Source organism: Tachypleus tridentatus, chromosome 10 (assembly GCF_004210375.1).
Source record: "Tachypleus tridentatus isolate NWPU-2018 chromosome 10, ASM421037v1, whole genome shotgun sequence".
Taxonomy (NCBI): Eukaryota; Metazoa; Arthropoda; class Merostomata; order Xiphosura; family Limulidae; genus Tachypleus; species Tachypleus tridentatus.
This window is the reverse complement of record NC_134834.1, coordinates 10,872,811-10,888,966: the sequence shown is the minus strand read 5'-3', so window position 1 is coordinate 10,888,966 and position 16,156 is coordinate 10,872,811. Positions and strand designations below refer to the sequence as shown.

General features: G+C 32.3%; 3 protein-coding genes across 3 annotated transcripts in view; all 3 read left to right on the top strand.

Moving 5' to 3' along the window:
* The window catches only part of LOC143227954 (uncharacterized), a 40,707-nt gene extending 39,942 nt beyond the window's left edge, over positions 1-765 (top strand). The window contains exon 9 of the mRNA XM_076459303.1: positions 642-765. Coding sequence (XP_076315418.1) covers positions 642-705 — 64 coding nt within the window. The 3' untranslated portion in view covers positions 706-765. The remainder of the gene's footprint in view (positions 1-641) is intronic.
* A 3,638-nt stretch (positions 766-4,403) lies between these two features.
* The window catches only part of LOC143227953 (cell division cycle 7-related protein kinase-like), a 16,355-nt gene continuing 4,602 nt past the window's right edge, over positions 4,404-16,156 (top strand). Inside the window, exons 1-8 of the mRNA XM_076459302.1 lie at positions 4,404-4,540; positions 6,032-6,206; positions 6,701-6,781; positions 8,533-8,668; positions 9,595-9,688; positions 10,428-10,570; positions 10,878-11,091; positions 11,273-11,401. Coding sequence (XP_076315417.1) covers positions 4,538-4,540; positions 6,032-6,206; positions 6,701-6,781; positions 8,533-8,668; positions 9,595-9,688; positions 10,428-10,570; positions 10,878-11,091; positions 11,273-11,401 — 975 coding nt within the window. The 5' untranslated portion in view covers positions 4,404-4,537. The remainder of the gene's footprint in view (positions 4,541-6,031; positions 6,207-6,700; positions 6,782-8,532; positions 8,669-9,594; positions 9,689-10,427; positions 10,571-10,877; positions 11,092-11,272; positions 11,402-16,156) is intronic.
* LOC143228743 (cell division cycle 7-related protein kinase-like) lies at positions 11,435-14,080 on the top strand. Its single transcript, XM_076460043.1, has 3 exons — positions 11,435-11,603; positions 13,594-13,676; positions 13,970-14,080. Exons 1-3 carry the CDS (start codon positions 11,485-11,487, stop codon positions 14,050-14,052), a joined length of 285 nt encoding a protein of 94 aa, XP_076316158.1. The 5' UTR covers positions 11,435-11,484; the 3' UTR covers positions 14,053-14,080.

Below are 16,156 nucleotides of genomic sequence, written 5' to 3'. Positions count from 1 at the left end.
TAAACGACTCATTTTACATTCACAGAAATAACTCTCTATCAATTTAATCTTGTTCAAACTATAACAGTTGTAGTTCATGTAGTTTGGCAGTATAAATATCGTCTGGCTAGATGAGGTCTGGTACTGGGTGCAAGGCTTCGTCAAAATATATGACATATATATAGTGTGGTTGGCATATTTTAATACAGTCTTATTTCCTTTCACCAATACGTTCTTGGAAGAGCACAAACCAAACAGTAATTTTTACAGCGTTACCAACAAAACGTGCTTTCGAGTTTTATTTCTTACTAAGAGCAGTGTATTTATTTATTCTTATGGCAAAGTTAGGCCATCTGCCACCGTTTCTAATTTTGAAGTACTGAACAGAAGGAAGTCAGCATTACTGTCAATCATGCTAAGAGATCGACTGTCATTCGTATAATTCACCCACACCTTAAATTACGAGCAATGGACACTATTAACAAAATAGATAAACATGTTTAACAATCAACTTTCCGTTTCGTTTTATAATTTTAAATTTTCTTAATAAAACCGAAACTAAATATGCATATATGTATACGTTGTCAAATATTGATTGTTGTAACGCTATTGGACAAATGAAGAAAGTATGTTATTTTTACGATATTTTAATTGGATTTCAGGGCTTTGTTGACACCAACAGAGATGCGGGAATTAAACGAATTAAAAGAAGCTCAAACCACGTGACAAAACGACCTCGTTTTTGATTGGAATTTATTTCAAGAAAGAGGAGTGACGACTTTAAAGAACGAAAAGAACATAGAATATAAGTGTTGGTTTAATACATTGTTTGAGTATATCCTATAATAAGAAGTACTTATTTCTATCTTATGTAACAATAAAAGTTTAATTAAAATAAATCATTGTAGTTCACAACAGACCACCAGGTGATTTTTCTTATAAAATAATCACGACTATCAATGAATTTCTATTTATGTTTTTGTTTTCTTTATTATTTTGGTGTCCAAAAAATATGGAACCAAAGGTGGTTTGTAGCTTTTCGTAAGGAAGATACACGCGCGTTGTAATGTTACGGTCAATCCCACTGTGCGTTAGTAAAAGAGTAACCCAAGAGTTGGCGGTGGGTAGTGATGACTAGCTGCCTTCCTTGTAGTCTTACACTGCTAAATTAGGGACGGTTAGCGCAGATAGCCCTCGTGTATCTTTGCGCAAAAATTGAAAACAAACAAACAAACATTAACGAAAGTGGTAATTAGGCGATTTTTTTCTTACCTTCTGTATCTCAGACTTTTGTAATCGAAACTATCACGTATTTTCAATGGATGTTCTCTACTTATCCCTTACTTCGCATACCAAATTTCAGAGCAATATATTAATAATACCTGAGATATGACATCTCCAATTTTGACTCCCTTTCTTTATTTTCTACTTCCTCACACCAAAAGTTCTGAAACTTTATTTGATAGAAGAACGTTATATGGATTTTTTTTTCAAATGTGGTACACTGATATATTTTTTCACAACCTTTAGAAATCTCATTTGATACAAATAAAAGCCATACGTGCAAATTTATTCAACAAAAATCGCTCAAATTTCACGGAAATGTTTGCGCATGCTTACGCAAAAATGTCACGTGAGCATCGGACTTAAATTTTTGTTATTAATTATTCCGTGCCAAATTTTTCGCACATATTTACTAAATTCTGTGAAATTATTCTAATTAAAAAGCGCTTAGCGTCACTTGATATTAGCTTAAGCAATAAGCACAAATAATGGTGCTTGATACGGTTGTACCGATTGCATGGAAAGATGACAAGGAACTGTTAATGTTAATTCCATGGCGTTACTATAAAGGAACCTATTAACGCTGTTTTAGAGAAGAAAAAACTATTATCATATATTTTAAAGAATATAGTTGGTTCTGTAAATAATAGAGTTGCGATCCTGAAATTAATGTTATTTACAATGGAGTGTCATCTTGTTTGCTGAGGTTTGTTGGCGTGTACTGACAAAACGTCATAATATCTAATAAAAAAAAAACACCTCAGGTGTGAGAAAAGTGCACCAAAAAAGGGATTGAGTATTTGACTTAAAGAAACGAAATGAAAATTGGTGACCAATCTGGTAGCTACACGTGTTGCATTGAATGTTACAACAAATATTAATTAATTAGTTATATAAGCTATGTATTTTGTATTAGCCACCGTCATGCTTCAAGCTGAACAAAAAACGAGGCTTAGCTACCAAGTGATTTAATATTTACTATAAAATTCGTGTACTCCAACTACGTGATTAAGTATGACAATGTAAAAAACATGAGAATGTCAGGTTAATACCCAACGCACTTGTTTTGTTCCAAAAAAAAAAAAAATCACAAAATGAAAAACCGGAAACATCGAACGGAACTGACGTCACTTGTGATTCAGAAGACGTCCATACTTTGATACAAGCAATTTTTTCTAAAGCACGTTATTTTAACCCCTTGTGTAGCTGGGAAACTTTAACTCCTTCGTTTCTGCATTATTTCCTCGCATATTAGACAGAAGAACATGTAACTGAAACTACAAGGGACAGGTGAAAATAAAGATCTAAAACTCCCAGGTCACGCAATCGTAAGGTTGTTATATATAAAACTCAGCACATAAGAAAGTTGTATAACCTTTAGTAGCATTCTTTATACAAGTTTTAGTAAGTGAATAACCACTTTACTAACCAATGTTTATCTTTTAATGTGCCACAAAAAAAATCGTTTTTTGTGTTTTATTTTACTATTTAAGAAATTTCTTTTCAGATATTCGTTCATGTTTACTCGAGGGATATTTGTCCTAGCCGTTCCAAATTTTGAACGCCTTGTGTCACCGTGATATGTTTACAAAGCTACAACGCTAGAAACCGGGTTTCGATACTCCCTGGTGGGGGAGAGCACTGATAGCCCATTGTTTAGCTTTGTGCTTAATTTCAAACAGAAACCAAATTTTGAATTTTTAGACCAGAGAAAAAAAAATAACTATTCAAAGGCACCTACAGCTAACACTTTGATTACTTTAATGGAATTGATCGATCTCTTATGATGAACCCGCGGCTCCAAAAAATAGAGTGAAATACAATGGAAACGTGATTCAAAGTAAGTATTCTCAGACTTACAGCCCAGCACGCAAACCACTAGGCCACACCCAACCTATAGGTAGGTTAAACAGTAACTCCAATTATAACATTAAAAGCAATACTTACAATAATAAAATAATATAAAAGTATTCCTGGACTGAAGCAGAAATAACGTGTAATTTTTAACCAGAAGACACAGCCTAATTAAAGGTTAGAAATAAATAAATCTAAAGAAATAAAGAAAAAATAATAATATTCAAGAAGTTAAAAACAAGAGAAATTTAATTTCTTAAAAAGTTTATCAGTTAATTTTTTTTTTCAGTTAAGACGCTCGACTCGTAATTTGAAGGTCGCGGGCTCGAATACCCATCGCACCAAACATGATCACCCATTCAGCCGTGGGGGCGTTATAAAGTGATGGTCAATCCCACTATTCGGTGATAAAAGAATAGTCAAAGAGTTTGGGTGGGTGGTAATGACTAGCTACCTTCCCCCTAATCTTACACTGCAAAATTAGGGACGGCTAGCACAGATACCCCTCGAGTAGCCCACGAGTTGGCAGTGGGATGTGATGACTAGCTGCCTTTCATCTAGTCTTACACTAAAAAATTAGGAACGGCTGGCACAGATAGCCCTCGTGCAGCTTTGCGCAAAATTCAAAACAAACCCACACTGCATCATTTATTCTTATAATATAGAAACCGAATTAACAATTAGTTTTGCTCCTAATTCTATCTAAGAAAGATCACTGAGTTGCACTAAAAAATGTGGTGTAGTAAATTAGGGTTAAGCTGAATGTATTGTTTGTGGAATATTTTTTTCAAATAACATTCATTTAACTTACAAAATAATGTGAAATCTTACATGGATAATTGCACGATCTCACGATCTAAAATGCTGTAAAAAATGTGTCCAATATGTACAGGTTAAAATAAGAGCTGTGAGTTTCGATTGCAACTGAAACTGTAAATTCAAAGCAAATATCTCATATTAAGATAAATTGAATTCAATTCATAACAATCATTATTCAGTACAAGAGTACATTGTGTACTCTGTAGTCCTCATTTTTAGAAAGTATGTGAGACAAAACGAAAAGACAAATGTCTTTCACTGATAAAATAAAATCTACCTATGTGTTCTCCCAAAAATTTCAATCATTTGGTTTCCTATAAATATATTTTATTCACTTGGAAATTATAGGTTAACGTGTTGTTTTTTTTTAAGTTGTGTTTCCATCAGGCGTCGATGCTGAAATAATTAGGCAGATTAAATTTCACGCATTAAGTATATTATCAGGTTAGAAATTTCTCAACTTTCTGCACAATAGAGGGATTTCATGCTGTGTCGGCGGGAACTTTGTATTCCACGTTCAGTTGGGCCAGATTTCTCTGTGGATAAATAAGAAGGATTTTGAAACTCAAGGCGTTTTGTGGAAATTGCTAAAACTTTAAAAATGGTTGGTATTTTATGTTATATGAATCTTAAAAAAAACAACGTTGTATTAAAATTACAAACTCAGTTGTATTTTCTAACTAGTATTAGTGTTGAAATGAATGTTTCCTGGAATATTAGAAATGGTTATAGTGTCATTTCGGTCTAAATTAAACGTAGGCCTGTTTCACTAACGCTGATGATAAACCAAAGTGTTCTGACTCGGTCAGTTTGCCTGAAATGGACATTTTAACGGTATAATAATTATTATTTGATAGTATATCGTAATAAATCACTGTAGATTAATGTAATGACATGTTAATAACACAGTTAATATAGTCAGTTTTTCTTTTCTCATTTAAGTCCATTTTGTTAACGTGTTCTTAAAAATATTGGCACATTTTTTATGTAATTTGTAAAATTTGGAATAATATTAAATTTCGATCATTTTCCCACAAACGCAGGCTTTGTTTTTGTGTTATGATGAAGTGACTTTCTGTAGGACTTTACACGTACATCGTAGTAATAGCTTTGCAACTCTCATGGTAAAAAACTAAAACAATAATATTATTAAGTTTTCGCTTTTTTATTATTCAAATTGGGATTGATAACGTTACTTAAGTTACAATATTTAAGTGCTAAGCCTTTTCAGGCTATCGTATATGCAAACTTAGTCTACAGTTGTTAAGTCAGAGTAATTTCTATTAATACTATAAAATCTTGTAAACATATATATATATATATAATCTGATGTGTAGCATACAACAATCTGTAAAATTTATACTAAATTTGATGAACATTATAATGAGTTTACAACATTGTTAATTATTCTGTTATCAGGATGCTAGTCTTTCTTGTCATGGATAATGTCTGTGGTCACAGCACCCAAACATCCTGGGGGTATTCTATCTATTAGACAAAATGCACATACTGAAGCCAAACTATTGAGTAACGAAAGAGAATCAGTTAGGGGTTAGGAGTTGTGTGTTTGAACCCATAATGTCCCAACTCCCACTGCCTTTCCCAGTCTGCAGCCAGTTGTGGGAAGGTAGTTACCATTAATAGTTTGATATAACTTTAAAGTAGAAATAAAACACCCTAATCTCTACATTTATAAGACTATCTACCTCAATTTTTTTTTTTTTTTTGATATTGTGAGTTGTACAAATAAGGCAAAAATAAATTTATAATAGGAATAAACTACCATGTATTTCTACACAACTGCCGTAATTACAAAGTAATGTTAAACAAAGCTGAAAACCCTTACCTTAATAGATCTTAAAACAGTTGCTAGTTACTCAATAAAGTTTAGTGAACAAAAGTAAAGCTATCAAATTAAACTTGTGGTCAATTTTAAGAAAGTTTAATTTTGAAGTTATTTTGATTTTTTACATTTCTTTCATTTAACAAAATGTATATTTTTAATTTTATTGGTAGAGACTTCTGAAAAAAAACAAAGTATAGTTTATAGTTAGTAAAAAGTTTCACTTATTAAGTTTCTATTATCATTTCTTAGTCAGTGGATACAAAAACAGTATTAGGGCCGTGTAGAAATCTCGGTCTAACTCATCTGAAAGAAACTGCCAATTTTAAAGATTTGAAGAGTTATGAAAGTAACTCCAAACTGAAGGATTCGGAGAGAGAGAAGTTAGATTACAAGTCCCACATCTCATCAAGATGCAGAAACGAAGGTATGGAAAACAGCACTGTCATTATACCTCTGTAAGAAGTAAAATAAAACTGGTTTGAACATATTTATTCTCAGTTTAACTGAATCGAACTGTGCACGGTAGTCACTGGCTAAATTTGTTAGAATGTTTATTATGCTTCTGTTAGCTGTATGTATTAATTGTTTGTCTTTTTTTTGTTTGTTTGTTTTTTAATTTCGCGCAAAGCTACTCGAGAGCTATCTGTGCTAGCCGTCCCTAATTCAGCAGTGTAAGACTAGAGGGAAGGCAACTAGTCATCACCACCCACCACCAACTCTTGGGCTACTCTTTTGCCAACTAATAGTGGGATTGACCATCACATTATAACGTCCCCATGGCTGAAAGGGAGAGCATGTTTGGTGCAATGGGAAATGTATTAATTATTGGATATTAATAAACAGACATGTCGGTACTATAAAAATTTATCTGTAATAATTTTGGCACATTTATGGACGTTTAATTTTTTTGTGATTTAGAAGACAACGATATTACAAACATGTTGAAGAATATTCCTCAAGTTGAGAAACTTTTTGCAGTGAAGGAAAAGATTGGTGAAGGTAAGCAGAAGTGTGTAATTACTAGAGTTTTAAACTTTAACAAAATGAGGAGTGGTAAGTTCATTGTGTGTTTTAGAAGCTTTAATAACATGTTTGAGGTGTTAAAGTTAATCAATAAAAATCGTGTAGTCGTTTGTTTTTCAAAGTTCTATAGTTCAGAGAATCATTGACAATAATTAAACTTAGTTTAAATGTAGTTCAAAACTTCTTTATAGAATTTATTAAGTTTGGCACTAAGATTCTTTTCAGTGCAGGATAGAAATAGCTGTTTATACATTCATGCATTAGGAATCGTGTGTCACCTTTTTATTTTATTATTAGTATATTTGTGTGTCACCTTCTAATTTTATTATTAGTATACTTGTGTGTCACCTTCTAATTTTATTATTAGTATATTTGTGTGTCACCTTTTTATTTTATTATTAGTATATTTGTGTGTCACCTTCTTATTTTATTATTAGTATATTTGTGTGTCACCTTATTTTATTATTAGTATATTTGTTGTCACTTTTTATTTTATTTTAGTATAAGTGTCACCTTCTAATTTTATTATTAGTATAATGTCTGGACCTTTTATTTTATTATTAGTATATTTGTGTGTAAGTTTCTAATTTTATTATTAGTATAAATGTCTGGACTTAAAGATATTGATATTTGTGTGTCACCTTCTTATTTTATTATTAGTATATTTGTGTGTCACCTTTTTATTTTATTATTAGTATATTTGTGTGTCACCTTCTTATTTTATTATTAGTATATTTGTAAATTGTCTGTACAGTATAAAAATGTGCTTGAAATAATAAATCTTGAGATAAGTTCTCCGTTTTGTTGGTATGTCTGGACTTAAAGATGTTGAAACCTTGAGATAAGTTCTCCGTTTTGTTGGTATAAAATGTCTGGACTTAAAGATGATAACCTATTTAAAAAGTACTCATGATGGTTGTCATGTAGTATTTAACACAGTCTGAGGTATTTAACAGACATAGTCATGGTGGTTGAGGTATTTAACAGGCATAGTCTTGGTGGCCGACAGAGGTATTTAACAGGCATAGTCTTGGTGGCCGACAGAGGTATTTTTATAGTCTTGGTGGCCGACAGAGGTATTTAACAGGCATAGTCTTGGTGGCCGACTGAGGTATTTAACAGGCATAGTCTTGGTGGCCGACTGAGGTATTTAACAGGCATAGTCTTGGTGGCCGACTGAGGTATTTAACAGACATTGCCATGGTGGTTGTCCTAAGACAGAATGTTGGATCTCAAGGAACACTAATTCTTCACCAATGAACAAAGTTTCAAGTCGTATACATGATATGGAAGAGAAATTATTTGATAATTATCAAAAACATGGTGCTGTAATGAATCAGATAGACAAAGCCCACTAGTATAGCAAGGTCACGTATGGCAGAAGATATGGGTTAGTTGAAGTAACTTACAAGAGAATTGAAAGAAGGAACATTGAATCGCTCCATACAAACAACTCTTCTCCTGTTTCAGTGAAGTTCGATTCTGTAGGTTTGAGAAACATTGGAAGTAATTCAGTCAGTTTTTACTAGATGGATACAGGGTTATTACAGCTCTCTGATGGACAGTTGTACTGAAATGTTTGTTTTTATTAATCATTACAGATAAATTGAATTGGTAATAAAGTATTAAAACCTAACAGCAACACAAAATGTATGTAGATATCTAACTGATTTGTTAAAGTGTTTGTGATAATGTGGTATTTTTTATGTTTATTTTTTTATATGCAGGAACTTTCAGTAAGGTTTTTAGAGCTTCCTTGAAGAGGAAAGAAAACTCTAAAGAAGACTTTGCATTGAAATATTTAATACCAACTAGTCACCCCCAGAGAATTGCAAATGAACTCCGATGCATGAAAGAGGTTGGGTGAGTGGCTAAGCTGGTATCAGTAGTGTTTCGAGTTGAATTTGCCACGTTTTAGTGCTCTGTTAAAGTCTTTCGTAGCTATTCTATGGATGTCCCAGAGAATTATCATAAGAAATTAATTTATAAACCATTAAATAATTATGAACTGTAGTTTGGAAAGTAGAAAACATGATTAAAAGCTTTGTTTGTTAATCAGTAGATTAAATATTACAACTTATTTCTGTTTTACCACATAAATTACGTGCATCTAATAAGCTACTGAGTGCAACAAATGTGTCCATGTTTCCATCTGTTGGTGCTGAGGTTTAAGAAATTTTTGGGGTCCAAGAAAACCCTAAATGACAAATACAGGGTTTAAGAAACACACAAACATGGTATACTATTGAAACGGAGAAAGCTGACAAATCAGTGGAACCAGTACAGTATGTCGAATATTTGTGTGATGAAAGTCACACCAAAAAAGAAAGGAAAATTTCAATATAGCATGGTTTCTTTTTTATTCTGTTTATTAGGCTTATAACCGTGATTTATTTTAGCCACTGAACTGTGAGATACTCACAGCCGCTTTGTAAGTGGTGGAATTTCATGTAGTCAAATAGCAGTTATTATACCTTAGGTTTAAATATTTTAAAAACAAAATTTATGGTAGGGTGATAGTTTAATATTTGGAGTCACTACTGAAACGTTTTCTCTACATTACTACATAATCCTTATTATTCAAGAGACATAGTTTTGTTGTCTCTCAATTGGTATACCAGGAAGAAGGGGATCATTAAGGTTGTTCAACAGTACTTCTGATTTAGTAAACAATAATATTAAAGAACCCAGTAATTGGAAATTTTCGTATCTGTGTATTCTTCAAAGATTTGACCTTTTCTTTGTATAAGTTATATTATTATTCTAATCTACCATTTCGCCTGTTTTAGAGGTTCCTGTAATGTAATGAATGTTGAACTTTGTCTCATGGAGCGAGGCCATGTTGTAATCGTTATGCCTTTTTTTCCACATATCACATTTTCGGTATGTACTAAACATATATACATAAAGTATTCAGTGTGTATTTTGTCTTGAATGTATTTTTTAATTAAAATTTTTCTCTCATAATTTGAAACAGATGTAAGGGTTGTCTTTTTATAAATTAAAAAGCAGTGTTGGTACTAAATGATGGTATTCTGTTTTAAGGTTCCTGATTAATTGTATGTTTCTGAAAGGTTTTATAAATTTTATTTTGTAATTATTTCAGACTCTTAATTCAAACTTAATCCCTTTATATTAGCACTGAGAATACTCTGATAATAAATCGGAACTTTTCCTGGAAATAGTATTAAAATTGTCGGTAAGTGAAGCGAAAAACCCTTTAGGATGTCAGTTTTGGTGTTCCACTTATTAAAATGTCAGAAAGTGAAGCGAAAAACCCATTAGGATGTCAGTTTTGGTGTTCCACTTATTAAAATGTCAGAAAGTGAAGCGAAAAACCCATTAGGATGTCAGTTTTGGTGTTCCGCTTATTAAAATTGTCAGTAAGTGAAGCGAAAGACCCGTTAGGATGTCAGTTTTGGTGTTCCACTTATTAAAATTGTCAGTAAGTGAAGCGAAAAACCCGTTAGGATGTCAGTAAAAATGTGAGGTACTTTTAACTGTATAGTTATTAGAATCACATTGTTACAAAATAATTTAACTGGTAATTATATTTAAAATATGAATCTAATATTCCTACTTTTAAATTGTCTGTAATGTTTGGCCTTCATCTTTCCTTCAGGATTGTATAAGAAGTCTGACAGAAGATGAGGTAAAAGATTATATGAAAAACCTTTTACAGGCACTGACGAAGATTCACGAGAAGGGAATCATACATAGAGATGTTAAACCTAGCAATTTCTTGTACAATAAGAAGTTAAAACGGTAAATTTTGGAACGGTACACACTAGTACGTTGTTGTCTTTTATGTCAAGAAATATTCTCCATTCAAAAGTATATTTGTATAATTTATGAATGTCACGTTTTTAAACTTCATAGCTTATTTTATCTAATTTCATAATGATGTTTAATATATTAAAATATATCGAACATTTGTTTGTGAAATGTCTACATTGCTGGTTCATGTTTAAAGTTCAAAGTATTTGCTATCGTTTGTTCTTCACTGATGTTTTGTTATTTACACTGATGTGATGAACTGTGCAACTGACCAGTACTACATTCTTACCTTCAGGTATGCTTTAGTTGATTTTGGACTTGCTCAGTTCATGAAAGAGATGAAATCTCAAGAGAAAACTAAAGTGGCTCAGTGTGAAGAACTGAGTAATAGAAATTCCCACGGAACTCCTGACAAATCCAAAATAAAAAGCAAAGACCACCCAAAAGTGTTTTCCCAACGTACAATGACACCCAGGAAGAGACCAAGAAGTGTCAACCAAGAGAATGAGGTACTAATGAAAAGTTAATTTGACACTCACTTTAAAAAACTTAACAAAAGTTGAAAGCTTTTCAAGGGTTACTTTGGAACAAGCAATATTTTTCTGCTCATTTTTTGGTATAGTGAAGAGTATCTTTCTCTAATACATGTATTCTGGAATTTTTTTAATATGTAATCTTGTTATTTTTTAGATAATTGTTTCTAATATTCATCGTAACAAGAAAGGATTTTGTGAATCGTCTGATGCCATAAGACACCAAGGCTCCCTAGTCTCAAGTCATTCTGCCACACCTTTGAAACGTCTTGATAATTTGGGTCCGGCTCCAAAAAAACTCATCTACAATTAACGAGGAAAAATCCCCACACTGTGACTGAAATACAACCTACAAAAAATGAGCCACGGATGGTAAAGTTAGAAGGCAACCATGTCCGACTTAGTGGTGGTCACATCAGTAGCAACGCACAGAAACAGACCTGTGGTTGCTTCGGAAAGCCACAGGTTTGTAACATCTGTTTAAGTAGGTATGTCAGATTTTCAGCACATTTTGACTCGAGCGTAAGGTTTAAAAACACTAAAGTGCTTGGAGGTCCTTGCAGTTTTACTGACTTTTCATAACTTAAACCTTAACCAGGGTCTCTGTGTTGGTGACATTTCCAGAGTGTTTCATTTGGTGAGGGGAGTTGAATGTTAAATATGAAAATAGGTTGGCATTGAAAAGTATGTTAACTCTGTCTAATTCGCAACAAACCCAAAACTGTCTCAAGCAACTTTACACAGCTTCCCAGCAGTATAATTACACCCCTCTCTAGGTCTTTCAGTTCAAGTTGTATAATGTAACAAAAAATAAACTATCCTACTTGCTGGAGTCGTCTTTGTCTTGTTGCAAGCAAACGTATGAAACATGTTTATCAAGAACTTGACCTTTAAAACATACATGGTTACTCAAGAGTCTACAATATCCTGTTTGTTAATACTTTGTGGTATTAAAATTATTTTCAAAGAAATAAAATTTTCTGTTTACAATTAAACTTATAAAAACCATACATGTGCCTTGAGGCAGATACTCTGTGTTCAGTGGCACACGTGCAAAAACTACATAAATTGTACACCTCACTTGTAAATCCATACATCGATGATTTCAGTGGAACTCCCAAGTGACTTCTTCAGAGACCTGTGTGTAAGGGAACTCTGAGTGATTCGTAACCATTAAAGAGGAATAACTGTCCTAAGTTGTTTGGTATAAGGTGTAAAAAAGAAGGGTGTTTGGTCTATAAAACTTCACTGATTATAATACGCCCACACATAAGAGAGATTTTGCTAAAAATATCCTGTAATTTGTTATATATAGCCTTTTATTTTAAACTTTGACGGCAGCAGACTGTTGGGAAACCTGTATTCTTCCAACGATGTTTGATTTTGTAACAATAATGACTAACAGTTCTAGTAAAACTTAATTTCTTGACTCAGATGCTCTACTTGGTATAATTTGTGAAGAGTGTTTTATTATACTAGTCACTAAGTACCTGCCCACCTTCTGAAAGGAATATTTAAATATGGACAGTTTTTGGCCAGTCGCACAATTCTCTGGTTATCCTTCTCAAGGATTTTAGTTCTGACCTTAAACTTTAATATCTGTCATGGAGATTAAACTGTGGGCAGAAGATTTATGGATTTTGTTACATAATTACTCTCTAAGTAACTTGTGCGTTTGTCCGAGACTTGAGAGAGCTACTTTGTACCTGTTTTCTCAGAATAAAACTAACTGTGATTTCCAGTTTGTAAGTGCCAGGATGCTACTTTATTATATTATTGCATTAATTTATGACAATTGTTATAATAACTTGTCATTTATCATTATACGTTTATGAAGACTGTTTTATGTCATTAGTTTAGAAGTCCTAGCTAGGACTAACCTAAATCTCCTAAGTTGGCTCAACTTCACGAGATATAATTGGTTTTACCAGGTACCAAATTCCTGAAACATTGGATTCCTATACAAGTAGAAATGTAAGAAAGGTATACCTAATTAGCTATACCAATGTCCAAGTTGGTTTATAGTTTTGCTCTAAATACTTAGCTTGTTCTGACCAGAAGCTGTTTAATTTTGTAATAATGTCAATCTGTCTCGCCTGTTGTTTGACTATTAACTTTTTCCATTTTAACTACTTTCTGCATCAAAGTTAGTATTATAACAATTGTGGATATCTTAAATTGTCAGAGACATTTCCGTTATTGTTATAACACAATCAGTTTTAAATGTATACTGTGGCTTCAAATGTTTCATGACTAAAACTAATCAGGTTTGTCATTTCAGGAAGATACAACTAAAGTTGTACTTAAAGCATGAACCATTGCTTATGTAGTGTACAGGGTCAAAAATCAAGTCTTTGAAATGTTTTTTTTCTTTTGATGAAAAATTAAGTTTTTTTTAAATTATGCAAGTTTTGTTAATTATAAAATCTGTTGAATGTTACAAGATCATATCAGTATATCTGTTTTTTTGTGCATTAGGTCACAAGAAGTTGCTCCAAGGGCTGGCACTCCTGGATTTAGAGCTCCTGAAGTGTTACTAAAATATAAAGCACAAACTACAGGTAATTATAAGACTGTTAGTTGTGAACATATCTATGTTTATACCAAACAGTTGAAACTGAAACATTGTATATCCAAAGACTGAAAAAAATCGCAAATCTTTACTCTATTTGTGAACACGGTGAATCCTTATCAGCTTTTCTGGGTAATTTAACAGACTTAAAAAGGTCACTTGGATAACTATTTGAAATTAATTACAAGTACCATGACCTTTATTATTATTAGACAAGTGCCCCCTAGTTTTCTGTTGTTAAGCCTTGCAATCATCTCAGTGCAATTCTTCAATATTTTACAGCCATTGACGTGTGGTCAGCTGGGGTAATTTTTCTGTCTCTCTTAAGTGGGAGTTACCTTTTTTTCGAGCCACGGATGATTTAACCTCCCTAGCAGAAATCGCAGCAGTTGTTGGAACCACCCGGCTTCAAGAATCAGCTCAAAAGTTAGGTACTGTTGTCCCAGTGATATTAAATATCACAAGTTATTTGCTGTGTCCAGTAACTGATTTTTTTTCATTTTATTTGTAATTCGCTGAACGAACAACAAAATAGATATAACATTAAATCATCTGTAGTAGCTACAAGTTTTGTATTCCTCAAAGTAACAGCATATGTATTAGAAGTGAAAGTTTTAAGGTGTATAACAACACTTTGCTACGTTAATCTTTTAATTACAGACTAGTTGTCTATTCTTTTCTAGGTAAAAAAGTGACCATGAGTTGTCAAAGCCATCCTTAAAGCTGAACATTTTGTGTAAGCAGTTAAGAGGCTTTGACAGTTTGGGTAGAGAAACGACCTTTCCTGAAAGTGCCTATGAACTTTAGAATCAATGATGGATCCTGACCCATTCATTAGAATATCTGCTGATGCTGCCCTTGCGCATGCTTACTTTGAAACTCATGCGCCCTCTAGTGTTTAAATTGAGTAAAGTTAGTTTTTAATATTAAAATAGTATTCATGGTGTAAGAAAGTGGGTGAAATATTTATTACATCTAATCTTTTATTCGATCATTCTTCAGGAATTTCGTTTTGGTATCTGTTTTACAGAAAAGCTACAGTTTGTACAAAATTCAGTTTTCTTTTTAACCTTATAATTACCGTAACCTTACAAATATATTTGTATTAATTTGGTAGGAATATACTGAAAATTTTGAATATCAAAATACAGTATATAGATACTTTGTGTTGAATTCAGACATTGTCACTAAAATAAAGCTGGTTATGTTACTTTAAGGTCCAGCTGAATCCATGAAAAGCAGTAATAATATTAAAGAATGACCCTAAACTCAGTACTTGTGAGAAGTGGTTTCATGAGTATCTGATGACCACACCTGACCAGCGCATGACAAACTAACTTTTGTGATTATAAATGCACATTGCACGGTTTGTTTTCCAGACAAGCTTGTTTTGAAACTCATGAAAATGCTTCAACTTTGAGAAAGCTCTTTTGGAAAGAGGTGTAGGATATTGTACACAAGTTCAACGAACTACACAGAAATTTTAACAGACTAAGTGTTACGTACAGAGTTTGATTGTAGCATCTAAGGTGAAATACCTCAACCCAACCACATTTATTTTTTCAGTGGGTCTTAACTATGGATATTTTACATGGTTAATATTAGACATTTCTTTTAATTGTTGCACATTCTGGGATTCCATTTGTTCTAAAACTCAATTTTATAAATAACTTCGTTTCTATCCGTGTTTTTTTTTTTGTTTTTTTTTTTAATGTGTATATTAAACTTTCATACGTATAGTTTATTGGGATCTTTACTATTTAATGAGTTTATAGAAACTGAAACCATCTGACATGTCCAAAGTTTAAGAACAGGAAAAAGTATATATTTTTTAATTTCTTTGGAGATGTGGTTTCAACAAACTTCAGAAAGCATTGTGAACATGTTATAACTGAATTAAAAAATAAATCTTATATCAATGAGTGTTTGTAACAACTGAAGACTTATCCAAAAATGTAAATTTAATTAACAGGATTTGTTTTTTCAAAATAACTGTCCATGACGTGATTATCAAACCAATATCTTGTTTGCACAAGGTAATTTTCTATATTGAATGTTATATACAAGTGAACAGAAATACTGAGTGTTCTGTTCACACTGATTGTGTTTCATTCCACTTTACAATGTTAATAAATTGACTTCTTGTATTCTTCTATTTATGGAGAAGTTTTACCATGGATGTTGTGTGTGTATATATGTATTATGTATTAACCTACAAATTTAAATAAAACTTAAAGGTATTTAAATAACCAATTCCTGAAGTAAACTTTATTGTATAAATTAACATACTTACAGTTGTGATAGCAAGAGATAATGAACTAAACAAGTAAAATTAGTTATTACTGTAATAATTGTTTTATTTTACTAAATAAAACTTAAAATGGATTACTTGTTTACTCATAATAGTTCCTTACTACATATCTTGCATAAAGTGGAAATTGAGCAAATACCAAACTGTACTTTATTTTT

Bases quoted from the DNA above. Each gene is read 5' to 3' on its own strand.
- LOC143228743 (XM_076460043.1), top strand. From the start codon at position 11,485: ATGGTAAAGTTAGAAGGCAACCATGTCCGACTTAGTGGTGGTCACATC. The intron at 11,604-13,593 runs GTATGTCAGATT...TTTGTGCATTAG, and splicing joins TGTAACATCTGTTTAAGTAG to GTCACAAGAAGTTGCTCCAA. The intron at 13,677-13,969 runs GTAATTATAAGA...AATATTTTACAG, and splicing joins ATATAAAGCACAAACTACAG to CCATTGACGTGTGGTCAGCT.